This window comes from Pezoporus occidentalis, unplaced genomic scaffold (genome assembly GCF_034315485.1).
Source record: "Pezoporus occidentalis ecotype Australia unplaced genomic scaffold, CSIRO_AGI_Poc_V1 ctg172, whole genome shotgun sequence".
Taxonomy (NCBI): Eukaryota; Metazoa; Chordata; class Aves; order Psittaciformes; family Psittacidae; genus Pezoporus; species Pezoporus occidentalis.
In genome coordinates this window covers 1,981,130-2,008,931 of record NW_026913554.1, presented here as the reverse complement: position 1 = coordinate 2,008,931, position 27,802 = coordinate 1,981,130, and the positions used below count along the sequence as shown (strand labels likewise).

The window sequence follows — 27,802 nt, the reverse complement described above, 5'->3', positions numbered from 1 at the left end:
AACAAGGTCAGGTTGAATTCTCTGACTGAACAGGAGAACCACTGTTAGAGCCAAATGCACCAGATGACACATGGCTCTGTGTTTTGAACGGTTTAGACTGGGGTATGCAGATGGCAAAACACCATGCCACAGCACACGTGTCATGCCTTGTCATGTTGCTACAGGGCTGTAACATGCTCAAAATACCATTTGTTGCTGCAAAGGAGGTAAAGCCAAACCTTTCTTCAGAGGAACAGAAATTTTGAAGTCAGAAACATTTTACAAGGGCACGTAGTGACAGGCGAAGGGGGAATGGTTTTAAACTAACAGGGGAGACTCAGATTAGACATTGGGAAGAAGTTCTTCCCTGTGAGGGTGGTGAGACACTGGCACAAGTTGTCCAGAGAAGCTGTGGCTGCCCCATCCCTGACAGTATTCAGGGCTGGGTTGTATGGGACTTGGAGCAACCTGGTCTAGTGGAAGGTGTCCCTGCCTGTGGCAGGGGGCTGGAACTGGATGAGCTTTAAGGTTCCTTCCAACCCAAATCATCTCATGATACTATCATCAAATACAAGCAGAACGGGAAAGAGAAAGATAATAAGTCTTACCTTTTGAAAAAGCTCCTTTGTAATCCATTTCTGCCAGAGACATTTCAAATTTGGTGGGGTCCATCAGAAACACCTTCTCATTATTACAAAGTTGGAATTCCGTGTTCAGGGAGTAGACAACGGGGACTGGGCGGTTTGTCTGCTGAAAGGCAATCGGGATCAAAAATCTAAAATTGAGACAGGAAGAGAGAAAGGAGAGGTTTAATCTGAACACATCTGAAGGTCATGCTGGTGACCTACAGTCAGCTTCCTTTCTTCTCTCCTGCTTTACTATTTGTAGTCTATCAGCCATACGAGGGTGGTAACAGCAGCAGCAATGGTGCAGGGCTCTGCATGGCCAGCTGAAGCCTTCTCCCAGCAAGTCTGATTTTCTTACTTTGTGGGGACAACCAAAGGCTACATAGGTTTGGAGGCTGAAAACCTCTGTGATGGTGCAATCTTTCATTGCCCTGAGTAAGGATGGTCTCAGTTGTAGGGGAACTCCTGAGCCAAAGGGGAGGAGCTTCTACCCCTCCCCTGTTCCTTTCCTGCTGCTGTTGTAGGGTGCCACACCTGCTGTGACCACCCAAACAACCCCAATGGGCTGAAACTGTCCCAGTGGGTGATGGTGGGTACTCGTTACCGCTCAGGAGCGTGAGCTGTACAGGGCAGGGGCTTGTCTCCAGGCTCTATCCATGGCTGCGTGGGCTGCACAGTGCAGGGGATTAAGAAGATTGTGTACTCTCCAGAGTAGTCCTTCCTGGGAACAGACAGGAGACATTGTGGTCACCAAATTGGATTCCAGGCTGTTCACCCAGCTGATGTGTTTGCCCAACATCCATCTTTTTCTAAAAAGCATAAGCAGGCAAGACAAAATTCGTAGCAGGACCCCTCCCTCACCCCAGGATGTTAATCTACTCCAGCAGATGCAGGAGGACAAATCTGACCTGTGGTGTTTAATTTGACCCCCCGTGCAAGGAGCACAGGCTGTAAAAATAAATAGTCACAGACTGGAGAGGGGCTTTTGACAAAGGCAGGTAGTGACAGGACAAGGGGGAATGGCTTTAAACTGACAAGAGCAAGGATTTAGATTAGACATTAGGAAGAAGTTCTTCCCTGTGAGGCTGGCGAGACACTGGCACAGGTTGCCCAGAGAAGCCATGGCTGCCCCACACCTGGCAGTGTTCAAGGCCAGGTGGGCTAGCAAAATGGATTTGCAGGGAGATTTAACTGAGTTTTCCCTCTACAATGAGCAGAAGAGCATTTTCAGCCCAGGCAGCAGCACCCTGCATGCTGGAGCTCAGTCCTTGGGTGAGGCTGGCTCCTGACCACTCCACACAACTGAAAGGGCAACAGGGATTGCTTACTCTGGCCTGGTTTGAAACTGTTCCACTGCTGCTCTTAACTGCATGCACGTTGACCGCTTAAGAACACTGCGCTGTGGGAAGCTGCTGGAGGTGGTTGAACCCACAACTCTCACCTGTTATAGGAGCTGGTTGCTCTCCAGAGCTGGTAGGGAGAGTCGAAAGTCTGAGCACTCCACAGCAGCTGCAGGTCAAACTCGATCCCTCCCAGATGGTCTGGAGTCATTAAGGAAGATTTGACATCTGGCAGGCTGTGGTGCTCCATGACAAAGAGCCCTGGGGTGAGGATACAGTGACGACAGATAAGGCAGAGTATGGGGAGAGCCCTCGCTGCATACCCTGGCACAGGGAGGGACTCCTCGTGGGAAGAGGGACTGATTCTACTCCCTGTTTTCAGAACAGATCTGTATTTGTATGGTGGTTTCTTCCTCTATCAGGAGTAACACTCTCACCTCTGAACTTGGCCTGTGTTTTGAACTCGATGACCAGCCGGCCATCCTCCCGGATGTAGATCCTGATTATCTGCAGCCGGGCTGAGAGAACACTGTCCGTCTGAATGCCTGCATGGTGCAGCAAGAACAAAGTCACCAAGGAGACCACACAGCACAGTCAGTCCTCAGGTAGGCTCTGTCAGCCCTACGTAACTCCAGAAGCATTTGAGAGCGCTCCAAAAGGTATGGTTTCAATTGGATCATCCTCCAATCTCACTCAAGCATAAAGGAAGTAAGTATACTGAGTTCCCCACCATGATTAGCTTGTGAATGTAACTTGTTGTACATACTAAGTTATAGGTAACTGTTTCTGGGTACTCCTGGCCTCAACTCCTGAGTAGCCCTCCATGAACTGAGCTCTGCAAGTCCCTCTTCTAAATACTGAAGTGTCACTGCTGGCAGAATATAATCCAATCCACTGTCACAATACTCCTCAAGGCTGAAGGCACGGGTTCACAGCACACACAGGCTCCAAATATTGTGGGAAAGATTAACAATCTTGAAAATAGAAGACTCACAGGCACAGGATAAACCGTGCATGGATGTAACCACCAGAAGAGGATTGGGATGAGTCAGGGCTCGCTGCTGGGGATACTGCTGATTTAAGAAACAAGGGGATACTATGGGAAAAGTCCATCTGTGAGAACCACAAGGTTGAGGAATATGACTGCAGCTCCCACACGAGAATCACTCCAAATACCTCACAGGGAGCAACCTCTGCCTGGCTGTGGAGGCTTGGATGAAGAGAGAATTCTTCTCTTGCAGCACTTTTCTAGCACTTTTCACTCTACTTCAGCAAGTGCTACCTATGCTCAGGACTGTGGTGGCAGTGCAGAAACTAAGAAAAAGGGGAAAAAAACCCAACTCAAGAACAAACCAATTCTCCTATACCCCTTCACACAGGTGGACCTACCTGTCCTCCAAAGAACAGTATCGTAGAAAAAGGAGAACTCCATCTCTGTGTGATGCTCAAGAGAAGCCCAACCTCTTGGCGCTGTCACATAAATATAGGACACATAGAGTGGGACATGGACTGTTAAAAAGGACTGAGCAGAGTCTCGTACCTGTCAATAAAACCCCAAAAAGGGTGGTTATGCACCTTCCACAGAAGAAACACTGACCCAAACAGTACCCACTGCATTCACATTTTATGCTGCAAATGCGGGAAAAAGCCAGAGTACCTGCAATAGAACAACTCCATTAGTTCTGGACCATGGATGTCCTCAACACAGGGAGGATAATGTGGGGATGAAATATTTCTAAAGCAATATAATGTCATTGCTCCATGAAGACTGAGCATTACTGGCAATCAATTAGCTGATTTGCCAAAAAAGTTATTGCTGGGCTGCCATTTGAAAAATAATAATGAACTGCTGGGAAAAACATGCAAGCACAGAGTGCACTTCACATGCTACCGAACTCCTAAAATTAAGTCAGAGATGACTGTCTGACCTTTCTTTACCTTTACATGTAGGTACTTTAGACAAACTTGCATTTTAAATAAGGGCAAGTGCTAAAGCATGCTGGTGTGGTGGTACAAAAAGAGCTGTGGTCACAACTTCACCTCAAAATCTCTCCAGTTTCCAATTCTGTGAATTAAAAGTATGCAATTCTTCTTGCTCAGGACTAGCCCTATGAGTATCTGAAATACCAGAGCTCTACAGCTATATGTATATGCCATTTATTATCTGCAGGGCACACTGCTGTATTCTGCAAGCCCCTGAGATTGCCCAGAGAGACTTCCAGATGTGTTAGTGCCAGTCTCCACATACTAAATTCTGCAGCTGTTCAGGTCAAATAGTTTCTCTGGATTTGTGCAAATCATTGGAGGTATAAAAGGACCACAGCAGCAGGAGTTAGAAGAGATGATGCTGGCCCTAACATTCTGACTGGGAATTTAACACAAGAACAGAATGAAGATTCACTAGAGTGGGATGTACATGTGTAATCAATCCATGAGAGGGCAGTGAGATACTTCAAGGAGCAAAAGCCACTGTTTTCTAGAGGAACATTTTGGGCTTTTCATACGCCAGCCAGTTAATTAAGAAATTACTTTAAAATTCCCATGACTTCCCTCCACTGCAGAGTATGAACTAACGTGCCTCTGCTCTGGTTCTTTGATCTTCTGGCTAAGAATATAGCCCAAATTGTAATAGAGTAGAGCACAGCTGAGAATGTTTTGTATTTCCAGTACATCCTTATACTTAAACATATTTTACTGGTACTCTGAAGATTAAAAGAATAAAACATATGTTACCCCAACAAAAGTAAATGACTTAAGTACATTTTGCAAAGCACCATTCTTTTCTAGGGAAAAGGGGGAAAAAGCCATGCTCTAGCTCTACAGAGCAGCAAATACACAAGAACACTAAGTGGCGCTTCGCCTAAAAATTGAGCAGGGTGTGGATTATGTGGAAGAATTTTGGATAAAGCATCTTACCTGGAAGTCAGCGGTGACAGAGCCTCCGCAGACGTCAATTAATTCAGTCATGTCGTAATAAGCATCAAAAGTCCAGATGCAGCTCTTGAGATTGAGGTGCTTATAGAGCTGGATGGTCTTTGGCTCCCTCACCATGGGGTCAAACTGGTAAGGGCGGTCATAGCCAGGCCCAAGAACAATGCTGTCATAGGTCACTTCATCCAGAAACCCTGCCTCTGGGATTAACAGACATTGGGACACTGATCACTTCAGACTTCGAAGAGGCTGAGGCCCATTTTCACTCTCAAATCACATTACTGACTTTTATTGTATTAGGGATTTAACGGGCTCCTCTTTCTTCATAATCCTAGAGGTCACACTAAATATACACAGGTCTTCACAGGGGAAAACGTTATAGGAATGGGACAAGACTCCTAAAACCCAAATTTATGAACCTATTAATTAAAGGCTGAAGTTAAACCTTAAGAAATGCAGAACTCAATTCAAGTGAGTATGAACTGATAAGAATGAAGCACAACAACCCCCTGCCCAGCACGGACCACATTGCCCTGAGTGTTAGAGACACTAACTGCCTTTTTTTTCTTCGTTTCTGGCATTTACTTCAGGAGTGAATTTGCTTTTGCTGCTTCTTGTTGCCATGTGGACACCTCAGCGACACACACAGTGATCTACTTCCTGTGGACCTCTCTAACTGCATGGATATCACAAGACGGTTTTGTAAAGCAGCAAATCACCAGCACACTGTAAACCTACAGCCAGTGCAGCTTAACCCCATTATCTTTTAAACATTCCAGGCATCATATCTCATCTTCAGTGGGGCAACCCTGTTCCCTGCTGTTAGTTCAGGAAGATTAATTATGATTTACCCAATGTCAAGAGAGCCCAGGGGAAGACAAAACCTTCTTCTTATCTACATTTCTTTACTGGCTTCTTTGTAACTACCAACTTCAGAAAGCAAAGGCTGGCTTTAAGGATTACCTGAGATGCCTCTGAGGTCTCTGACAGTGACCAGATTTGAGCAGACATGCTGGTGCCTGTAGATAGACTCGGAGAGAAGGAAATGCAGATTGTGGAGTGGCAGAGTGGAGATGAGGGGCAGCATACCATCCTGATGGGGGATCTGCACCGAGATGTGGATTCTGGAACAAACAGTGGATGAGGCAGCAGAAAAAAAGCAGCAAAACAGCACAGACAGGGTGAGCCTGCTAGAAGTAGCCTGATACATAGTTTCATCTAGATTTCCCCAACTATATACATCTGCTCCTTAAGCTGTCCCACCAACTCCAAATTCCTGAGAGGAAGGGCACTCTCTCAGCAGAGTAGGGCTTGAGGAAGAAAGCAGGAGCACTACCCTGAGCACCTGAGCTGTTCAAGTGGGCACACTGCGTGGAGAGATGTGGTTTCAGACACACGTCCTCCTCTTGACCCAAGCTCTCCCCTTCTCCAGGCTCATACCTGTTGGGATGCTCCTTGTGCTTGACGTCCAAGTACTTCAGTGTGGCAATGAATGACTGTGCCTGGAAACCACGTGCTGTCCCTGCAACCACAGGAGTGTGACAAATGGCACTGTCTGTGCCTATGGTCACCACATTGCTTCTCAGGGGGGTCCCCACATGACCGGCTTTGTCCACAGCCTTGGCCACACAGCGCACATGGAATCGGCGACTGAAGTAAATGCTGTCCAGCACCTGGCAGGGAACAAGAAGGAAGAAACATGCCTGTGGGTCAAGGACACCAGTATTGCAACATCCACTTGTGTAGCAAAATCACTCTGTCCTGGTGATCTAAGGCAACACAAAGGCAAGGTACACTCCAACTCAAGAGCACATACATGCCAATGTCTACTTGGCCACTTGGACATGCATCTTGTTACTATGCTGCAGCAGATGCTTGAGTATGTTGGATGCCTTACAACTTCCAAACTCTGCCCACAGAGTGAAGGAAGGGGAAGAAAGAGCCTAAGCTGTTAAGATCTGCCAGGCTCCATCCATCTCCTGCCACCAGGTATTTACTGAAGTGACCAAGTGCTCACAGCCACCTCCCATGTCAACAGAAGTGGTTCTTTCAGCAAGCTTAGTGAAGAACAGTGCTAAATTTTCTGAAGCAGAAATTAAAAATAATCCCTAAAGAAGCATGCAGATGTCTCATGCCAATTCCCAAGTCTAAGGAGATTTTAGATTTTAACCTCTGTGTAACTAAAATGTGCACTACTAGCTAAAAGATGCCATGGGCTCTTGTAGCTTTGCCATGTCGGTACCTCCCACGTACCTTATGGTTGACGCTAGTGAATGGTGTGCTGTCAGTGATGGTTTCAAAAGGTGACCTGGCTCCATTCCCATCCGTGGGGGTTGCTACTTCCCAGCTGAACAGTATTGAGGACTGGTTGATCCCAGCCTCACTGCAGCGTTCCCTCATGATGGCATACTTGGGGAAGCGAGGGTCACAAGGAGTGACACAAATGAGTGGGTAGCCCGGGGAAGGGGATTTCTTAGCGCCATCCTTGGTCACTTCTTCCACCCGGTCGTAATCAGCCAGGGTGACGACCTGTACAGATGCAAGACAGCAGCATTCACTTGAGGCTGAGGGGAGAGGCAGAAGAGGCAATCCTTCCCACACACTCCAACCCTGCCACATCATTGCAGCTCTTAATTTTATTTCAGACACCCCACTGAGGTTTTCAGTCTGTACTCAAAGGGTACTAAATCACACCCACTGCAACAGGCAACTTACAACAGGAGATGCTGGTAGAATCAGGCTCCCTGCTGCCTCCTGGTCCAAAATAGTCACTATTGCAGTGCTGGTATCTCCAAGAACAGCTTCCACTGGATCATCTGGACCCAGCACCAGAGAAAAGGACTCATGCCACTCCCGGTCTTCATTGGACATGATCTCCACCTTAAACATGATGTGGTTCATGCCTGGGAGAGGAAATGCCAGAGAAGCAGAGGGAATTCCGTTCATCATCAAATACTGCTCTGAAGTTCTCATAAAAAAGCTGCACAGCTGGTCTAGGCTATGACCACTGAAACTTTATGATAAAATATGCATTATAAATTTTATTTCCACTCATTGCTACTAATAATTTAGCCTTGTTCCCACAGGAGTCTACTCCATACATAAAACTCCAGCTATGACAACTGACCCAATTGATGAGGTGATAGATTTACTAGCAGATGCCATCTAAGGATTAATAATGCCTGTCTTGCATTAGCTGTCTGTAGTAAAAATCTATGATCCAAAGTACATTCCCACCACTGCTGTAAGCATCTCTGCTGTATCTCACATCAGTATGCAGAACTGTTTGGTGAGGGCTTCTCAGTCAAGCAGCATAGTCTGAGCTGTTGCACTGGATCCTGAAAATTCTCTGCTAAGCCTTACATTCTCTGAGGACCACTTTACTCTCAGCAGCCAGATGCTAGTGCTTCTTCCTCTGTCCTGGTCACCTGTCATTTAACAGTTCAGCCTTTTTGCATAACAGAATTATAGCCACAGCAGAGTGTAAGGCTGCAGCCCAGAAGAGTCACGCTTTAGAAAAGACCACAGAGTAAGTCTCTGTAGTACATTTTAAATAAATTAAAAAAAAAAACCCAGAACAAAAACCCCAAACAAACCAAACTCCAGATCCTTCTCATCCAGTGGAACCTTGCAAAAGGATGAAATGTACACAAGAGAAAACACTGCAAGCTTTGGGATGGCCTTCCCATTTTTTCAAGTGACATTAATTCTAGGATGCAGAAAGTCTCAATAAAGCACTCATCACCTACAAGCTTTCATTCCCTCCTTCTTTTCATTGCTTGGGCAGCTTGGCACTTTGCTCATCAAGCAGAGAGGGCTGAAGCTTAGAACACCACTGTGTTTGAACCGAGAATGATCAGGCACCCAGAAGGGGAGAGAGGAAAGGACATGTCTAATGTAAGGAAAGGGGAAGTCTTGCGCCCCACCTGTAACACACTGAATAGGTGTCTCTTCCCACAGAGACTGTGATGAGCCCAAGATCAAACCCAAATCAAATCTAAATCCTGAAATCTAAGGGTATATTATGCCTTCTTACAGCTAATGCAGTTCACTGGGAGCAGTTAGATCTCTGCTGTGTTGCAAACCTCATGCAAGAAGTGGCTTTTTCCACATCTCCTGAATGTTTCCCTTCAATGCTCCTTTCTGATAGACACAAAATGGCACTGGTCATTGCCACCACCTCTGATCTTCCCTCCAAGAACCCTTTACCTGGGCTAAATTTGAGCATTCGACTCTTGGGATAGTAATCCACTCCGGCCTGAGCTGAGCCATCGCGGGTGCTGCAGCGGACTTTGGAAGTCCTGTTTTGATCCCCTCTCCGGACCACTTTGATATTTAGAACAGCAACACCCTCCGGGCCAGGCGGCTCCCGTACTTGGTACGAAGCTTCTTCGAACTCAATGGTGGGTGCTACAGAAACAGCAGTGAAGAAAAAGTCCTGTGTTGTTTGCATACCAGCTGACTGTTATGCCTGATGAAAGGCATTCAGCAACTGGAGTGAGCTAAGCTCAGCCCCTTTTACACTCTTATCTACACATCAACTGAAAGAGGGTAGATTTAGATTAGACATTGGGAAGAAATTCTCCCCTGTGAGGGTGGTGACACACTGGCAGAGGTTGCAGAGAGATGTTGTGGCTGCCCCAACCCTGGCAGTGTTCAAGGCCAGGTTGGATGCGGCTCAAAGCAATCTGGTCTAGTGGAAGGTGTCCATGGCAGGTGGAGTGGAACTAGATGAGCTTTAAGGTCCCTTCCAACCCAAACCAGTCTGTGATTCTATAATCTATCTTCAGATCAACAGGCTCTTTAAAGCAGAGGTCAATACTGCAGCTCTAAGGGTTGGATGTGAATTAGGGCAAGGAGTGGGGCGAAACCCAACATAGCTATTGGATGGCAAATGATTCTCCCATCCCCTGCCTCCTACTGAACCACACACCCTCAAATCCATGCCACACAATGGTGTTACAGCCCCCACTGGCAGTCACACCAGAGGGACCTGGCATCTCCCTTCTTCTCAGCAGATCTCTCCAGGCTGTGACACTGTGGAGGGAAGGCAACAGCACAGCAACTCCCTGTGAAAATGCACGGGAATAAGGAAAAGGACAAACGGTGGGTTCAAGCCACAGTTATTCCATCCCTCCCTTAAGACCAGTGCACAAAGCCACCACGCTGGTGACCTGCACACAGAGCTGTGGCTGTGTGACTGAAGGCATTCACATGTGCTAAACTAAACTGCAAACTGTTGAGACTGTGCCAACTACCCTGGAACTGCATCCTACATAACAGCTACATCTTTGCTGAGCATCCTTGCTTACCATCTTCATCATTGGTGACAGTTACAGTTGCCATGTCCATCTTCCCAACCCTAGCTCCACTCCAATGGTTTCCAAGTGGGCTACCAAGATAGACATGGAACTGCTCTTCTGGCTCAAAGGCAGAGTCATCACTGATATAAACACTGCAGTTCTTCACCTAAACCCAAGCAAGCAGGAGAAAACAGCAAATATTCATAAATCCAATGAAGCCACTTAAAGGCCACACGGTGCTTAACTATCTAGGGTTTAATACCCAAGTACTGTCAATCCTGGAAGCTGCCACTTCAGTGTGGACAAAGGACACTGTTACATGATGAGACACAGCATGGAATACACCTACCTCCACAAACTGAGAGCTCTCTGCTAAAACAATCCAGAGTCCTACTGACACAGATGGTTTGCATTTCACATTTTAACCAGTTTTATCATGAAACAAACATCTTCAGAGTTATGTCGTATTTGTGACTTTAAGGATCTATGAAACCAGCATGGACAGCCTCTGTGAGCTCCCTCTGACAACGCAGAGTTGAAGGGGAGATCTGAACCCCTCCCACCAGTGGTTCTTCATTCCCCCTATAAGCCACATTCAACTCACCTTCTCCCCTTTCAAGAAAGTGATGCGAGACTCCTCTGCATTTCTCCTCTCTGCAAAGTCCTCCATGACCTCTGCTGTCTGGCTCTGGGTGTAGCACCTGACGGAGGACTCATAGCTCAGGTCCCCGGTGCGGAAGATGGGGATGTGCAGAGTACCCTCCTTCTCCTTCACCATGTATGTATCCTTGGTGAACTGCATGCTTGGTACTGCAGGAGGTAATAAAAAGAGTCAAGCAGCATTGAAGCTCCACAGAGAGACAGGAACTAATCAAGGCACATACACCCTGGGAGAACTGCTGCATGGAGTGAGGAAGGGATTATATTGGAACTCAGTACTGGAATGGATGCTCTGCCTCAAAGCATTATCCTACTGTTTGTGGACAGACACAGAACAAGTATCTTGCAGCCAACAGGGCAGACCTCAACAAAAGATACAAAGAAATGATTACAGACTGCTACAAAGTTAGATTATACAGTGTGTGCTTTCCTTAGGCAGGCAAACATGAGAGACACTGAAATACAAGAAAAACTAAACAAGCAGTAAGACTTTCTCCCATAGTAAGGGGGACTTTAGCTCACAGAAACCATGAAACAAGGACTGAGCTCTGAGCAGAGGAGGCAACGCTGAAAGTGAGGGAATGCTACAGGGAAATTCATTCTGTGTTTCTGTGGGCAGTGAAGCACGGAAGAAAACAGAGCAGCCACATGGAATAAGAGGATCCCAGGAAAATAGGCTATTCTAGCCTATAAATAATGTAACTTGGACTAGCTTCCTGCTGCATGGAACTGTTAAGGAAGAGGCCAGGATGGGCTGGACAGAGCTGCCATGAATAACTCACCATCCTGGAAGATGTCATTAATGGCCACGATGGCTTGGAATGGCTTTGTCAGCTCAGCTCCATGGGGTGAGCTGAGATAAACCACAAATGTCTCCAGCCCTTCTATCACGGGGTACTGTGCATCATCCAGGATTGTCAGAATGCAGAACTAGAAGGAAAGCAGAAATGCAAAACTTTCATCTTTCCCAGCACTCACAATTGGGTGTCTAATATAAAGTTATTATGTCAGGCCCTTCCTGAATTCATTTATCACTGGAAACAATGTTCAAGATAAATCTGGCATATCGTTTTGGAGATTAGGCAGCCATCTTCATCCTGGGAGAGGTGGCCTGACTGTATCTTCTTTGTCTGAAGCACTGATCAGATGTGAGTCTGGGCCTAGCAGATTCATTAACAATCCTCAAGTGGCCCTGAGAGGATTTTCAAAACAGGCAAATGGCAGTGATGTAAACAAGAGAGAAGTGTCACCAGACAGAGCAGACTCATCAGGAGTGGCTCTGGCTCCTCACCTCTTCTGTCTCGCCGGGCCTGAACTCTATTTTCCTGGAGCTGGGGACATAATCGATTCCTGGGCTGGCAGACGGAGGGTCTGACGCCCGAGTGGCACACCACACTGAGACAGGGTTTGAGAGATCAGGTCCCTGCCGGAGGACTGGAATCTCAATGTTTCCTGCATCACCAGTTACACACGAGAGAGAACCAAGATGAGAAAGCAGGCACATACCACAAACCCACTCCCTTCCCTTCAGCATGCCCTTCTCCCCTCACCACTGCTTCTGCACCCAGCACAGGCTATTGCAGAGAACAACCCCCAGCGGTCCCCACGAGTGCAGAGGGAAGAGCAGAAACCTTCAGCAGATCTTTCACAGTTCTGCTGCTGTGCCCTGAATTGCTCCTTCTATCACGCTTCCTGAAAGCATGCTTTGATGGTAAGAAACCAAGTGAGCTTGTCTAGCAGCACTCTTCACCTGCAGCCTCGCTGACGGTGAAAGTAGCATTCCCCAGGGACACTGTGGAGGCATCATTGGGACCACTGATGAAGACAGTGGCTGAAGCCCGGCTGCCAACACGTGCATTATCTGAGGGCTCAGCCAACACAATCTCAAACTCCTCTTCTTCTTCATATTCACTGTCATCAATCAGCGTGATGTCACATGTCATGACAGTGACACCCGGACCGAAAACAATGCGGCTGTCATCTGCCATCCCTCGGGACTTGAAGTCAGAGCCAGATTCCAGCATATGAAGGCTGCTTCCCTTGGCTGATCTGGGGACGGTGTAGCACAGAGCAGACACTGTGCTGCTGGTATCCCCTAAGACACAAAAGAAAAAAACCCGTAACTCTATGGAAATACTTTTACTCTATTTGGTGGACATACCATTCAAGTAAAGCAGCATTCAGATACGAGGGTGAGGAGTTAAGAATACCACCATCCCTGCTCCTAAACCGGCATAAAAGCTGGTTTAGGTCTGACTTCCAGGCATACTCCAAATCTGCGCTCTGGTTACCATGGTCAGGAACTGGGGGTGGCACTTACTTATTAAAGAATACAGAGAAGCAGCAAATAAATATAAGGGTTTTCTCCTGCTCATGCTGGGAGGAGAAATGAATCCAAAAGTAAGGAGCTTGAACTGCATTGGTAAATCTTACAGCAGAACTTGGAAAGAAAACCAAACCATCTGTTCCCTGTTGCTGCTTGTCATTTCAGTTGCACCATAAAGGTACTTCCAAAAAATCAAAGAATCAACTCAAAATCAAACAAACAAATCCCAAGGAAGACCTCTTGTTTGGGGGGTCACTGTTATTTGCCTGCCAACAGGAAACAGTTGTTTTCCTGAGCCTGGCAAAGGTACACACTGCAAAGACTCTTCAGCAGCTTTGCAGTAAAATCCCAGTCATGTGAGAAGAGACTGCAGGACACAGGCACTGAACTGCTCCTGTGAAGTACAGAATTCAAGTCCAAGCTCTAGGCAGCCACATATACTTCACAGCCTGTCTGCACATGCTTGACCCACCTTTCCTTTCCACAGGAGCAGAGAGAAACCCATCGGTCTCGCTGACATGGTACGTTTTCCTGTCAAACTGCAGGGTGGGCTCATCCTCTGTGTCCATGATAGTGACTGTGGCCCGGGTTATGTTCCCCAGCAGAGCATATGCTGGCATGCTGAGCTCCACAGCAAAGCTCTCCATGTTCTCAAAGACGTTATCATCATTAATGATGATGGTGCAGGCCTTGGTGTCCTCCCACTCCTCAAACTGCACCTGGAAGGCAGCAAGTGGCCTGTTGTCTTTGGACTGGAGTCTGAAACTTGCTGTCCTTCCTCTCTCACCATTGCCTGAGCCACCGGCAGCATCAGACACTGACATTAAACAAGGACAAATGGCTAGTGGAGGTCAAAGACAGCAGCAAATTTGGTGTATAGACCCCTACCCCTTCTGATCTCAGTCATAAATAGCCCTTTGCATGATCAGGAATGACATTCCTACTCAGGCAAGCCTGTAACATTTATGGCCTGTCAAAACATTCCTGCAAAGCATATATGCCAACTTGAAAACTGAAGAAATAAAGAGACCTCTTCAGAAAGCAAATAAACCACCCATTTTAGAAAGGAAATATAGTCTCCTTTGGGTTTTTATCAGTTTTTTCATCCAAGCTGAATGGCATGCATGATCAGACCTCCCCATTCCTGGTGTCCCCAACCTACCTGCCCCGTGTACTCCACATAGTCATGCTCTCCCAGCTTTGAACCAGAGCTGGATGTGGCCGTTCCCTGCTCCGTGTGGCACAAGACAATCGCATACTGGTTGAGGTTACCAACCCGCCTCACAGTGACGCTGACAGAGCCTGCGTTCTCTCTGACACTGTACCTGGAAACACAACATTGAATCACAGATTGGTTTGGCTGGAAGGGACCTTAAAGCCCATCTAGTTCCAAACCCCTGCCATGGGCAGGGACACCTTCCAATGACAAGGTTGCCCAAAGCCTGTCCAACTTGGTCTTGAACACTACCAGGGATGGAGCAGCCACAGCTTCCCTGGGCAACCTGTGCCAGGGCCTCACCACCCTCACAGGGAAGAATTTCTCAATATCTAATCTAAAGCTCCCCTATCAGGTTAAAACCATTTCCCCTCGTCCTATCCCTACTTGGCCTTGTCAAAAGCCTTTCTCCAGATTTCTTGTTGTCCCCTTTAGGCACTGGAACTGCTCTAAGGTCTCCCTGGAGCCTTCTCCTCTCCAGGGTGAACCAGCCCAGCTCCCTCAGCCTGTCTCCAGAGCAGAGGTGCTCTAGCCTTTGATCATCTTCATGGCTCCTCTAGACTTGCTCAAGAAGGTCTACATCCTTCTTATGCTGCAGACCCCAGAGCTGGACGTAGGACTGCACGAGGGCTGTCACTGAAGTGGAGTAGAAGGGGAGAATCCCCTCCCTCGACCTGCTGGCCATACTCCTTTTGATGCAGCCCAGCATATCAAGCAGATACAAACAACAGGCTGGGGAGCAACCCCTGTGTGTTTATGTTGATACTGCATCACAGACTCAGGCTGGCTGCTGCCTCCATTAAAAATCCGAGGGGCACTAATCATGAGGGACTTGGGCAGACAGCAGCTATTCAGTGACCCTGCTCTACGGTTTAACACCCAGCAGGAACTTCTCCTCTGACACACTGTGAAAAACACGTTGAGTTCCCACCTCCATACTGGAAGGTAGCTCACATATTACAGAGCTCAACCTGTCTCCCTCCAGATCAGACCTCATCCATCTGAAGAGTCCTGTAAACCCCAAACCATTTACCTGGTGTCCGTAAAGCTGAGGAGAGACCACTGGACATGGAAAATATTGCCACTGACCACATTGGGTTTGCTGTCCTTCACTAGGAACTGAAAGCTGTCCATGGTCTCCTGAACCTTCTCCTCATGCATCACATACCGAACGAGGCCCTGGTTCACCTCCTCTGTGGGAGGAGACATCCAATAAGCCAACCCAGAAATTCAGCAGCAGTTTATAGATGAGCAGTGTGGAGACATTCATCCATGCAGCCATAGGGACTAGGTTCTCCAAATGTCCTTTATGCTGCAGGACCTTTTCTAACTTTCTTAGTCCTACCTGTGGTAGGACTACTTGTAGGTAGACATTCCTTGCCTAGTCTTCACCCATAATGACTCACACTTAAAAATAAGGTAAATTTAAAGTAGCTTTGATGAAATGCAAGAAACATGGGTGTGCTACAGGACACAGATTGGCATCTGTACGAAATGACAGGATTCCTGGAATGGAGAGCAAAGTTCAATTCTTATTTTTGACACACCTTTGAGATTTGCCCCTTGTCTTGCCCCCTACCACCTTCTCCCTGCACCCTCCAGTCACAAGCTATCTTGACAAATTGAAGCATTTGAAGGAAAAAAGCGAAATATACACAGCCCAACTCCATACCCTGTGTAAAGGTGGTCACAGTTGTCCCTGGCTTCAGCTTGTTCTCCACATGACCATTTCTGGGACCAGCTGTTATCTCATAGATCAGCTGTTTGTCATCTGTGTCAGGATCTGTTGTCAGTAATTCCTTCTTAGTGATTAGATTGGTTGCCTGGATTAAAGCCAGAACAAGAGAGTAAAACTCAGGAGATCCACCAGCACAAATCTAACTGACTGCTCATCCAAAAAGCCCAATCATACCTCTTTCAAACAGGGAAAAGCTAAGGGATGTAAAAGCACAGAGCAGCCTTGAACAGACAGATGCCCCATGAGGTGTTTGACAGCACAGGAAGGACTCAAATTCTGCCTCACATCCGGTGTGTTTAATAAAAAAACCACTGTGGCTCCAAGAAAAGCAGATTCAGAACAAGCTGCCCAGCCCTATCTAGCTGGTGCTAAAAGCTATGGCAAATCTTTTGCTTTCACCTTGAAACCACTGCTCCACAAACTGTGCCGATGTTCAGGGGAAGCGTGGCTTTACAAAAAACCATTTACAGCCTCAAGCTGAAGGATTCACTCAGGACAACTCACGCTGCTTTAGTGACCCTCTTTCCAATGACCTCACATGGATGTGCCCCAGTTTCACCACATTTTGCTTTCTCTTTATAAAGAAAACACCTTTAACTGTAGCAGAAAAGAGAGACCTGAACTGCCTGAGGCTGTAGAAGTGCTTTTTCTGAAGTCAGGAATTCGAGCTGATACATTTCTTAATACAATTTCTTACTACAGCATCTTACAACTATTTTTCCTGGGAAAACCAGAAGTATTTCTTTGCAGTTAATGCTTGGTCCTCAAAAACAAGCACAAGAGAATTTCCTGGGGTTTTGTTTGGACTTCAGCAAAACAATGGCATGTCACAGCAAGAAATCCCTATACCATATCTACTTGAAAGCCATGTATCTCTACCATGGCTGCTGTGTCACATAATCAAGACTTCTCCGCCATCAGCAAAGATGAAAACATACCCTGGGGAGAAGAGACAAGAGGAGACGGATGTGTCTGCCCAGGAAGGTGGGCAGGAGCTGTACTGCACTGCACAGCTCGTGCAAGAGCCAAGAAGAGCCAGGCTTGATGGTCTGGCTGATGAAAGGGAAGGAGATGGTCCAAGAAGCAATTTAGTCCACTGGAGCCATGCTTCCTGGTTTAGCTGATGGAGCTGCAGTGCAGGCATCCCTGCACACCTCTGACTTTTCCAAGACACTTCCTGGGCACAGAGGGACACCTGTTGTCTAGCACAAAAATAAAAACGCTGAAGGATCAGGATGTTCTCCTGGGAATCTTCTTCACCTGAAACAGCCCAAGAAACAATCTAAGCTGACCCCACACAGGCAGTTACCTCGCCATCCACATACTCCAGCCACTGCAAACCCAGGTTGGTGATGACCCTGGGTGTCCCACCATCCACAGACAGAACATCCACTTTGAAGCGCTGTGGTGATGCTGTGACAACCTGACAAAAGTTCAGAGAGATGGCTGTTACTTCGGGAGCCAGAGCCTCATCCACCGTATTACCAGCTTTGCTGTTTTTAGCTCTGTTGGGATCAAGGTCCTGGGGTGAGTTTGCACACACAGAGGTTGGTAACCCAGGGAAGAAGTAAACGGCATCACACATCTGAGAATACTCAGCCCTCATTTTCAGTGGAGTGACAGCAGCTAAGTCTCCCCTAAGAGGAGGTAGCTTTCTACTAGTTATAGAAGGTCTTCCTCCCATTCCTTCTCCTCCCCTTACCTGCCTCCCTCCATCCTTCATAATGAAAAAGGGATTGGTCCCATCAGACACAGTGAAAGTGAAGCGATCCTTCAGCGAGTTGCTACCATCATGACTGTAGCTGATGCGATTCTGGTAGATGTCATCCATCGTGAAGGTGGTGGCTTGGTGATAATGCTGCCCATTGCTAGTGCGTTCGATCAGGCCATGCCGGGGAGACTGCACGACTGTGAATGTAATTGACTCAGCCTGCAACAAGCAGACAGAGTGGCAAAGCTGATGACATGACCCCAGGGCCAGGACACGCACATCCTTACACATCCAACAGACAACTCCTTGAACACAAAAGCAGCCCCCCATGCTGCAGCAATTCTAAGCAACTTGCCCCATGTCACTTCTGCCGGGGCTGGAAGCAGTGATAACCTCTGGGGAAGGATCTTTGGTTCCCAGCAATAACAAGCAGCCAGGAGCTCTCTTGCTGCAGGGAACTGCAGTGAGGTAGAGCCAACAACAGACCACTTAGCCTCTGGCCAGATCCAAGAGGAGGAAAAGGAAATGTCATTTTCCTCTGTGCTAGGCATAAACTCGGTGTCAAGGCTAGCCATAAGCTTGGTTCAAATCCACAATGTTCACGGAGGAGGCAGTACAGGGCAAGGACCACCTCTGATCACAACTTCTAATGTTCCCTGTGCAGGTTTGTTGCTTATGTGTTTGAGAGACATCCCAGATGTCTTGACCCAGGGCTTTGCTTTGCTTAAACACCAAACACTCATTCATCTATTTATATGCAAGCTGGACCTCCTACAAGCTGTTTCTTTGATGTTGTGATCAGACAGGGTATGATCACAGGGCGAGATGACACTCCCTACAATCTTCCTCTTTGAACACAAGCCCATTTTTCTGATAGCCCAGATGGGCAGCAGAAGAGGGGAGGAGGAGGCAAGGGGGAGTCCCGCCTTACCTCTGTGTCAGCATCTGTTGCTTTAAGCTCAAACTCTGTGATGGTTTTTCTCAAACCTTCCTGAACTGTCATCCCAAGGCTTTGCACTATGGGTAAGGAGTCATCCACAGGGCTTATGGTGATGTCAAATGTCTGGCTTACCTGGAACAGAAGGAAAAGCTTCTCTTGACGAATTCAATCTGCCAAGAGGGCAACTCCATTAAAATAGTAATGCTTTAAGGAGACCATGGTCATCCAGAGTTTGGGTCACATTGTTCCAGCCTTGTTTAGGGGGTGAATATGAGCTTCTAAGGTCAGCTCACATGAACATGACCTCTTCTACTCCTTCCCACTAAATCACTGGACTGGATCAAAGCAGAGCTCCAGGCACAGTTGGTAAGCAGATGAAAACCAGACACTGAAATCTTGGTAAACCAATCTCATGAGGCTACATGCCCCTTACCTTCACAGGGCTTGCTTCCTTCCCTGTGAGATCTCTCATAGCCAGAGAAGTAAGAGCATCCAATGCTGCTGACTGACAAGCCCGTGTGTGGCTTGTTTCATTTCCCTTGTCATGCATAACTCTCTCTCAAACATGCAAGAGGCAAACTGAGTCCTATCACATTGTACAGAATCACTACCCTGCTCTGACTCAGGTTAAGAAACATGCCGGACTTACCTCATTTGTTCCATCAGACACAGAAAAGGTGAATGCATCTGTATGCTTTTCGGTGTCACTGGTGTGGACATACCGGATGCTGCGAGAGGCCAAGTCTGCCTGGCTGAAGGAAGTAATTCTTGTCCCTAGGAAAAAAACAGTGGGGGAAAACATGCAATACAGAGGGAAGCAAGGGGAAATATACAGTGTTGGACATACCTAGCCATAAGCACTCGGTCCTGGCTTGTTCTGCCCCAATTCAGGCTGTACCAACAACAATAAAAACCCTGACAAAAAGTTTTTCACTACTTTATGATGTTAAATAGCTACTGATGAGTACTGGCCAGGCTACAAAAGGCACCAGGATCTGATATACATAAATGAGCCAAAACTGGATGATTAGCCAAGGTTTCCTCAGAGCTCATTAGCTTTAAAGGTCTGTGTTCTCTTTTGAACACTCCAGTACTCTCTCCTTAGGTTTAGGTCATTTAAATCATGAGAACAACCCTATCACAGTGTGTAACTGTATTTTTCTTAGTCCATCACCAACATGAAAAAGCACAGAAATCAGAATCATCACATTTTAAATAACAGGAGGAATAAAATCCTTAATCCAGCTCCTTAAGGTCTCTGAAGTACAAGATTCACTGTTTAGTTGGCAATTTAGCAAAAATATTGCAAGTTTTCAATTTTCTGTCAGCAGGGCGTTACTTATTATAATTCCCATTCATTATTCCTACCCTTACAACGTGTTTGCCAGAGGACATCTTACACTGTGAGAAGATGAGGCAAATCACATACTAAAACTAAGTTCTACAAGGACTGTCTGCATCTTGAAAATACACAGCAGGTATTTCCACTTTAATCTCACATTAATGAGAAACACAATTCTAAAAAGAAATATAATATTAGATTATTACAATCTAAACCAGAAGAGCATATTATATGACAGAAATGCATACGAATACATCTGAGAGGGGCGGGACACTCATACTGTCAGTGGGCATAGAAGACAACTCTAAAATTCAGATCACATTCGTAAGTAATTATTTTCTGAGTTTCTCAGGATTGATCAACCCCCCCTCCCTGAACTACCAGAACTCATTATCCACATATCCATCACACCACAATGTAGCTTCCTTTTTAACTCAGAGGTTAGTTCCCTTCCTCTCTCCAAAGCATAGCTGGGAAAAGAGGCTGGTGTTTGGGGATCAAGGGACATACTGGCCAAGAGGCGACAAAGCAAGTTGTCTGTCCTCCAAGATGAACTCTATTACTATGGACATTAGGGGATGAATTCTTTTGGGCATTGTACTATATCTGGTCACAGAAAAGGCTGAAGGTTTGCTTGTCATGCAGATGCAGCAACAGGTCCTGAAAGAGGAGATCCACACCGCAGCAAGCTCAACTCATCTGTGGAGTCCCCCAGGTAAGGTTAGCATTGGGCATAAACTGACCCAGGGGCTGAATAAACCTTCACGTGTGATCATCAGGATGCCTTGCCTCCACTCACCCTACTCTTCAACTCTGGGCTAATGACCATTTGATTTCTATCAGGAAAGGTAATTCTGTGCTGCTGCCTCTAGGCACATTTTTCCTGCAGTGAATCTTTAGGACTCTTAACTCCAGTGCTTTGCTACTCAGAGTACATAGTGAGCAAAATACTGCCTTCCTAACCTGGGGAGGCCACATGCTCCAGGTGCCCCAGCTGAGGCTGCTTGGTGAGCTTGTACTGGAGCTGTCTTGGCTCACTGTCCTGGTCCGTGGCAGAGAGCTGGAGGGTGGTGATCGTCTTAGCTGAGTTCTCATCCAAGACCAGCCCCTTGTTAGCGATGATAGAGGGGGGAAATCTGTCCTCTGAAAGGTTAAATACAAAACTGAGTTAGGAGACTGTCTTTTTCTTGGTGTTAATTCAAAATGCTCAAGCAAAAACAACATACACACAAACACTTCCCAGACTGGTTAATTCCAAAACAGGTACTCTGGGCCTTGGCATTAATCAACAGAACAGTAACACTGTAATGCATTAAAGACAATCCAGACAGTATGAAGATATGAAAGGGAATTTTTCTGCCTTTTTCAGTGAGCCTATTAGAAGCCAAAGGACTAATCCTTACATCTGCAAACTCTCCCCATGCCCCAAACTTGAATTAATAACAAATAAAACCTCAAGAATTACATCTTAACTTGCAGTACATGTGGGATGGGAATCTTTGAAAGCCTGAGCTCTGCAGCAAAGAAAACATGACTTCAGCATGATCTTTACCTAATACACTAATATAAAAGACCTGGTCTGTCAGACTGTTGCCGTCTGCATCAATTACATCAAAGGTGAAGGCAAAATTCCCACCAGGATCCCCTTTCTTGTGACTGTACACCACTTGCCCTGGAGAGAAGGACAGGAGAAAAGAGGTGTTTATTACAGGCTGCATCGTTTAATTCTTAGGTTGGAACCATGCTGGCACATAAGCTGAGGGACTTGGAACTTGACAGAGATCCTGGATTTGGGTTTCACTGCTTCTGAGCTTTATTCTTTTTTTTTTTTTTTTCCTGCTGAGAGACACTTCTTAACACTTGTTTAATGATACATGTTTCTGCTCTAACACAACCACCTTACCTCTCCCATCCCTGCTTCAGGTCATCCTCCCCCTCACATAAAGATCAGAGAATCACAGAATATCTCAAGTTGAAAGGGACCCATGGGGATCATCGAGTCCAACTCCCTGCTCCTCACAGGACTATCTAAATCAGACACATATCACTTGCTGATTACCTAAAACCAAGTGCTCTCACCTTTATTTATATCAGCTTGGGTGAAACTTTTGACAGGTCCTTTCACAGAGATCTGGACTGGATTATCAGTTTTGGTCAGCTGCAGATGGCCCATGCTGGGATCCCGCTTCATGACAAATCTAATCATCGTGTCATCTAAATAAATAGCTGCTGCTTTCAAGTGCTGATCTGTGAGGCGTGCTGCAGAGCCTGGACCACAGAAAAAAGTCCAAAACCAGTTTCAGCTAATCCAGCTAAGAAACTGGTTTAGACTGGACCATACAGCAATACCAAGCAACATCATTCTCCTCCCTTTCCCCATACCAGCTGGGAGCTGCAGGTTCCTGTTGACAGCTAACGTGGGTGGCTGCTTCTTCGGCAGCTCCATGGAGAACTCCAGCCTCCCCATCTGTGTGTAGAGACCATCCGTGATGGAGAAGCCAAACTCATCTGTTTGTGCTGCTGCTCCACTCTGAGTATAAACGATCAGCTCATCCAAAATGTCCTGGTAGGTGAAGGAGGAGCCCATGGACAGCACGTGTCCGTGCTCCGGGGGCTCCACAGCAGTCTGCCTCCTGCGAAGGTTACCTGACAAACAATAGATGGATGAAGGTTATGGGGAGTAGACATCCTGCTGGGGACTCAGTGCCAGCTCTCAATGGGATGTACAGAATTGGACACAGCCTTACCAGAAAAACTGAAGGAAATTACCCGCTTATTGCTAAAACCTGTAAGAAGTTGGCTACACGTGTGAGATCTGAAAAAGGGTACAGCCCTCGCTAGTTGAACATGACACCAGCCTTCACTTGACACCCTGCCTTGCTTTGTCCCTGCCCACAGCAGGGGGTTGCAACAACGAGCTTTAAGGTCCCTTCCAACCCAAACCATTCTAGGACTCTATCACACACAAACATACAGACACTGATGCACAAAGACATACTCCCTCTCACACTGCCAGCTTGTCAGTACTTACCATGTTCAGGACTTCTGCTAACCATGATGACAAGCTCACTGTTCTGCGTGTCCAAGTCCTGCAGGTTGAGGGAGGCATTGGTAATCACAACTGAGCCTTTGTCCACTCTGACAGGCTCCAGGACCATCTTTGGGGGTTCATCGTTCTGCCTCTGCATGGATCCCAGTCAAAAAAGGGAATTAGTCAAGGGAAAAGACTGCTGCCCATCTGAATGAAGTACAAGCTTCCAAACTACAGTACTGGTACTGATATCCATTGCTGAGCTACACCAGTCTCTCCAAATTTATCCAGCATTATGGCTGCTTCTAAGAGGGAGGAGACACCAGAGAAATAAGCCCTGAGGAAGAGGCTGCAATGCACAACTACTGTCTCTCATCACAGGCAAATTAAGTGCCTGGACTAGGGCAAGGAAACTGAGAGGAGGATGGAAATCCCTTTTAATCCTCTCACCATGTATTACAAAGGTGTGAGCATGTAGTTTAAAAGCCATGTGTCTATGTGAAAGGAGAGGGCTCTGGAAGCCAGAGAGCAAAGGTGTACCTGAATTGTGATGTTCATGCTCTGCACCTCAGACTGGCTGAAGCCATCGCTTATATAAAAGCTGAAAACATCACTTGTTGGCTCAATGCTTTCATGGACACTCTGGAAGTAGTAAATGCTGTTCTCCAGAACATCTTGAAGGGAAAAGGATGCGTCTGTAGTCACAGCAGACTCACTCTGCGGGCCAAAATTCTCACCTGCAAATCAGAACACCAGTAGAGAAAGAATGTTCAATTCACTGATAAATTAAATGAAGCAAGATTAGGAGAAGAATGACACATTATGAAGGGTGCAGAAGGATGTTCATTCCTGTAACACAGCTTTCACACATCTTGTAACCTTTGTAGAAAGCAGCATCTACTGCATTAGAGTAGTCATTAGGGAAGCTGAAGTTTTATGAATAGTACAAGCAAGCCCACATTCCTGAATTACTCAGGCTTTTTTGAGAGATGAGGCAACAGGCAATGTGCCATTGGCCTCACCACAACCTCTACATTGAGTTTCACCTTGCAAAACTAAGTCTCATACCCAAGAAAATCAGCCAGCTTTTGCATGTTCAAGGAGAGAGGCTCACCATAACCACAATGGCACAAACTGGAGTTCATTCACAGGACACTATCAGGAGGGATGATGTCTAATGGTTAGCAACCCATGCTCTCCAGAAGAAAGGTAATTGTTGTTATGACAAGCCACTGTGCTGGCCGTATGGTGATATTTTACAAGGGCAGGTTATGATTTAAGTAAAATGATACATTCCATTCCTGTTAGGACCACATACAGGATTAAGCGGACAAGTCTTCTGAATGAACATCTTCGGACAACATAGTATAAATCCTACCTTTTCTTGGTAATACAATGAGATAAAAGAATGTTACCAGCCATGCTCTGCCACAGCTCTCACAGCCTTAAAGCTTGCTGGACATTTAGAGAAATTCAGCAAAGTTTGTTCTGTGCAACAAGGACAGCCAAATACATAAACAAATGTATTTTCATTTGAAAAGAGCCTTGAAAAGGCTCTTAATTTCCCAGTCTCATAGCATAGACCAGTCTTCAACAAATGAGAATTAGGAGGAAATGCTCCCCAGAGACAGTTTATCTTGTAATGCTGACCTTATGAGCTGCGAGGTGACAACCAGCTCTACAATGAGGAACTGCTGTGAGACAGAATAGCACGTGCTTCAGCATGCTTCAGCATAGCAATGCCTATGTTCCCTTTAGTCAGCCAGAAGGAAGAAGAGACAGCCAATTAGTTTACCTGTCTTAGTGTTTTCAATGTAGCCATACATAGGCAGAGTGATAACTTTGACCCTCAGGTCTTCCTTGGCAGCAGTATCATAATCAGCAGCTAAGTGTTGATGAGCCAGCAGTGGGACTCTGCCTCCCTCATCCACCTGGAAGGCAAAAGAATATAAAAACTACTTCCACACAACACACTGTGTTGGGTTGCAGGCAACACACAGCAGCCCATGAGCAGAATAAGCCTGCCTCTATGGAACAGCCTTGCCCAGTCTTTGAAGTTCTGTCCTGCCCTCCCCTAGGTCTGTTAAGCATCAAACCAACTGGGAGGTGAGGTGGGATGTTAAGAACAAAGCCAGCCTGCTCCCCTCTGAGTGCTTTATCAGGGCAAGAAGAGAAGTGGCAGAGTCATGCTGACCTCCTGGAAGGTGAGATCTGCATTTCTTGTTGAGGAAAGCCTTTTGAAGGCAAGGGAAGGGGAATGCAAAGCTGAAAAAGAGGGAGATGACTTCAAAAGGCTTTGATAAGGAGCATAAAATGCTGTGTACCAGTCCAAAGCACCAGATGTTTTCAAGACTTGTCTTCTGCTCATCTTTTACACACAAGCTGGTAAAATAAGGGATAAAATATTGAACAGGACTAGGTCAGACTTGTTGCACTGATACCCACAAGACACTCTAGGGAGAGTCCAGCTCCTGACTAGAACAGATGTACGCAGCTGAGGTTCAGGGATGAAAGCATATTGTCAGCCTCCTCTGGCCTCCAAGGAATTTGTTAGCCCTTTGCACTCAGGATTGAATGGGCAACACCATGTTTCTTCAGTCATTTCCCCTCAGGCCAGGTACACTGGTCAATTCCTCACATTCTAAGACATTCTCGTCACTGTTTCTAGTAACCTGGGTAGCCACTTACCGTGATATGGTCAGCAAAAGCAATGAGTGATGGCATTGTCGGGGCAGATGTGATTGTGATGGTGAACATCTGTCTATCAAGCCGGTTGTTATCAGCATCAAAAACAACAAAGTGGAAGATGTCTGTAACTGGCTGATTGCTGGTCTCAAATGTGGTGGAGTAGCTGTGAAAGTCAGAGCACAATGTGGGTCAGGAAGTCTCACTGACAGTCAGGCAAATACATCTCATCCCTGCATTCAGAGGTGAATGCACACCTAACCTAATTCTGCATGCAGGAAATGCTTTCATTCATAATCTGATAGGATGCAAGAGCCAAGAAAAACCAAAAAAGTTATTTGATACACTAACATAATACAGCCAAGAAATCCCTATGGAAAGTCCACCAAGCTTTTAAATACAAGGCTTGAAGGAGAAATGCTCTTTGATACCTGATCCTATGGTTGTTGATGTCTTCCATGGTGAAATTATAAACCTTGGAAAGCTCCTCATCATGAGAGCCTGACATGCGTAAGAGAGTGCCATATGCAGGCAGAGATATTAACTGGATTCTGATCTCTGAGTCAGGAGAATTGTTGTCCTAAACATAAAGAAACAAACCAAATCAAAATGAGACAAGATGAACTTTTGTTTCCCACCACTAAAAATGCAAAGAGGGATAAAATGTTTTACAGAGGAATGTATCAAGCTAGCTGGGTCAGACCCACAGCTGGTGAATATTAAATGAAGCTCTATAGGTGAGAAAAGTCAACTGGGTTGACATGTTTAGAATCTACCACAAAATGTATTTTCATTTTCTCTCAGCTCAGAGAAATTTCTTTCTGTCTTTGGAGCACATCAACACAATCTCACAGACATTAACCTGATGATTTTGTTTTCAAATTACTTTACAATCCTAGTGGACTGGACCAATTATGTAATGTTATCCAGATACAGTGAGCCAAATTTTAGCTGACAGCTGGCACAGGGAGTAACCGTTGCTCACCATTGCCTCAGACAGAAACACAGAGCTAAGTTCAGTTCTAGTGAAGCTTAGTGTGGAGCAATGCTGCAAAAGCCAGATTTATGTTGAACTAAAAGCTGATTTTGACTCTTCTTAACTACATCAGGCACAACCATCTCTATGATACCCCAACTCAGATGTCATCTTTCTTCTGTAAGTTCTTGTTGGCTGCTTGAAAGATAAGACCCAAAAGCAGAAGTCATCTATATGTTCAGCATATGGGTCAGGACTGACATCTTTCCCCTGGTTGTTTTCTTACTCAGATTAAGCCTGAACAGCTCCCTTGTCAGCCCTCCATTTTAAGAGGAGAACAGGACTGATCCCTTAGAAAAAAACATTCATCTTACCCTACCTTACCCCCTGCAGTTCCCTAATCATCTCTGACAGCCACTACTGTAGGTCTCTCCAGCCTGCACTGCAATCTCTCCTCCCTAAGGGGGGCATATCTGCGTATCTGAAATCCACTGCTCATGCATTTGCTGCTAAGTCATCTGCAAGGAGAAAAACACCTTTCTTCTGAATTTCACCAGTCAGATTAACTCCTGTATAACACGTAACTCCTGGAACCAACTCCAAGCTACCAAGGAGTGCAGCATCTTGGGTTCCTGAAACCTCCCACCTTCAAATTCATCCAGAAAAAGAACAGGGCAATTTCAGAAGGGGAATGTGGGAGATGCAATTTTCAAGGGATTATCGCTTAGCAAATCCATGAGCTTTATCAGCAAGTCTGACTGATACAAAAATCTGGGATTAACTCAGTTCTAATGGTTAGCATGGCAGTTCACCTCTGTTCCAGTCAAACACAGATAGCCTTAAAACCCTGTTGGATGAAAGAGTCTATTATCTCCTTTTTTGGCAGCAGTAGTCAGGACACAGTCAAAACTCGAGCTCTCTACCAAGAATCCACACTGATGGCAGAGTTGTGTGTGATGAAGGCTCCTTGCGAGGAGAAAGAAAGAGATAAGGGCTGG

The 27,802-nt window shown here is 46.2% G+C and overlaps 1 protein-coding gene across 1 annotated transcript in view; it reads right to left on the bottom strand.

Annotated features, from left to right (window-relative positions):
- Nucleotides 1–27,802, bottom strand: part of FRAS1 (Fraser extracellular matrix complex subunit 1) — a 156,383-nt gene that overhangs the window by 2,792 nt on the left and 125,789 nt on the right. The window contains exons 38-70 of the mRNA XM_062614161.1: nucleotides 26,260–26,408; nucleotides 25,832–25,994; nucleotides 24,939–25,074; nucleotides 23,684–23,880; nucleotides 23,144–23,294; nucleotides 22,495–22,758; nucleotides 22,192–22,380; nucleotides 21,665–21,784; nucleotides 21,076–21,255; nucleotides 19,420–19,544; nucleotides 18,762–18,902; nucleotides 17,822–18,049; nucleotides 17,429–17,542; nucleotides 16,054–16,204; nucleotides 15,415–15,574; nucleotides 14,328–14,490; nucleotides 13,638–13,884; nucleotides 12,590–12,934; nucleotides 12,131–12,291; nucleotides 11,622–11,769; nucleotides 10,784–10,989; nucleotides 10,189–10,345; nucleotides 9,086–9,286; nucleotides 7,592–7,779; nucleotides 7,130–7,405; nucleotides 6,317–6,549; nucleotides 5,840–6,000; nucleotides 4,862–5,076; nucleotides 3,335–3,485; nucleotides 2,383–2,490; nucleotides 2,047–2,206; nucleotides 1,210–1,326; nucleotides 588–754 (exon numbers count right to left, since the gene is read on the bottom strand). Of these exons, the coding sequence (XP_062470145.1) occupies nucleotides 588–754; nucleotides 1,210–1,326; nucleotides 2,047–2,206; nucleotides 2,383–2,490; nucleotides 3,335–3,485; nucleotides 4,862–5,076; nucleotides 5,840–6,000; nucleotides 6,317–6,549; nucleotides 7,130–7,405; nucleotides 7,592–7,779; nucleotides 9,086–9,286; nucleotides 10,189–10,345; nucleotides 10,784–10,989; nucleotides 11,622–11,769; nucleotides 12,131–12,291; nucleotides 12,590–12,934; nucleotides 13,638–13,884; nucleotides 14,328–14,490; nucleotides 15,415–15,574; nucleotides 16,054–16,204; nucleotides 17,429–17,542; nucleotides 17,822–18,049; nucleotides 18,762–18,902; nucleotides 19,420–19,544; nucleotides 21,076–21,255; nucleotides 21,665–21,784; nucleotides 22,192–22,380; nucleotides 22,495–22,758; nucleotides 23,144–23,294; nucleotides 23,684–23,880; nucleotides 24,939–25,074; nucleotides 25,832–25,994; nucleotides 26,260–26,408 (5,872 nt within the window). The remainder of the gene's footprint in view (nucleotides 1–587; nucleotides 755–1,209; nucleotides 1,327–2,046; nucleotides 2,207–2,382; nucleotides 2,491–3,334; nucleotides 3,486–4,861; nucleotides 5,077–5,839; nucleotides 6,001–6,316; nucleotides 6,550–7,129; nucleotides 7,406–7,591; nucleotides 7,780–9,085; nucleotides 9,287–10,188; nucleotides 10,346–10,783; nucleotides 10,990–11,621; nucleotides 11,770–12,130; nucleotides 12,292–12,589; nucleotides 12,935–13,637; nucleotides 13,885–14,327; nucleotides 14,491–15,414; nucleotides 15,575–16,053; nucleotides 16,205–17,428; nucleotides 17,543–17,821; nucleotides 18,050–18,761; nucleotides 18,903–19,419; nucleotides 19,545–21,075; nucleotides 21,256–21,664; nucleotides 21,785–22,191; nucleotides 22,381–22,494; nucleotides 22,759–23,143; nucleotides 23,295–23,683; nucleotides 23,881–24,938; nucleotides 25,075–25,831; nucleotides 25,995–26,259; nucleotides 26,409–27,802) is intronic.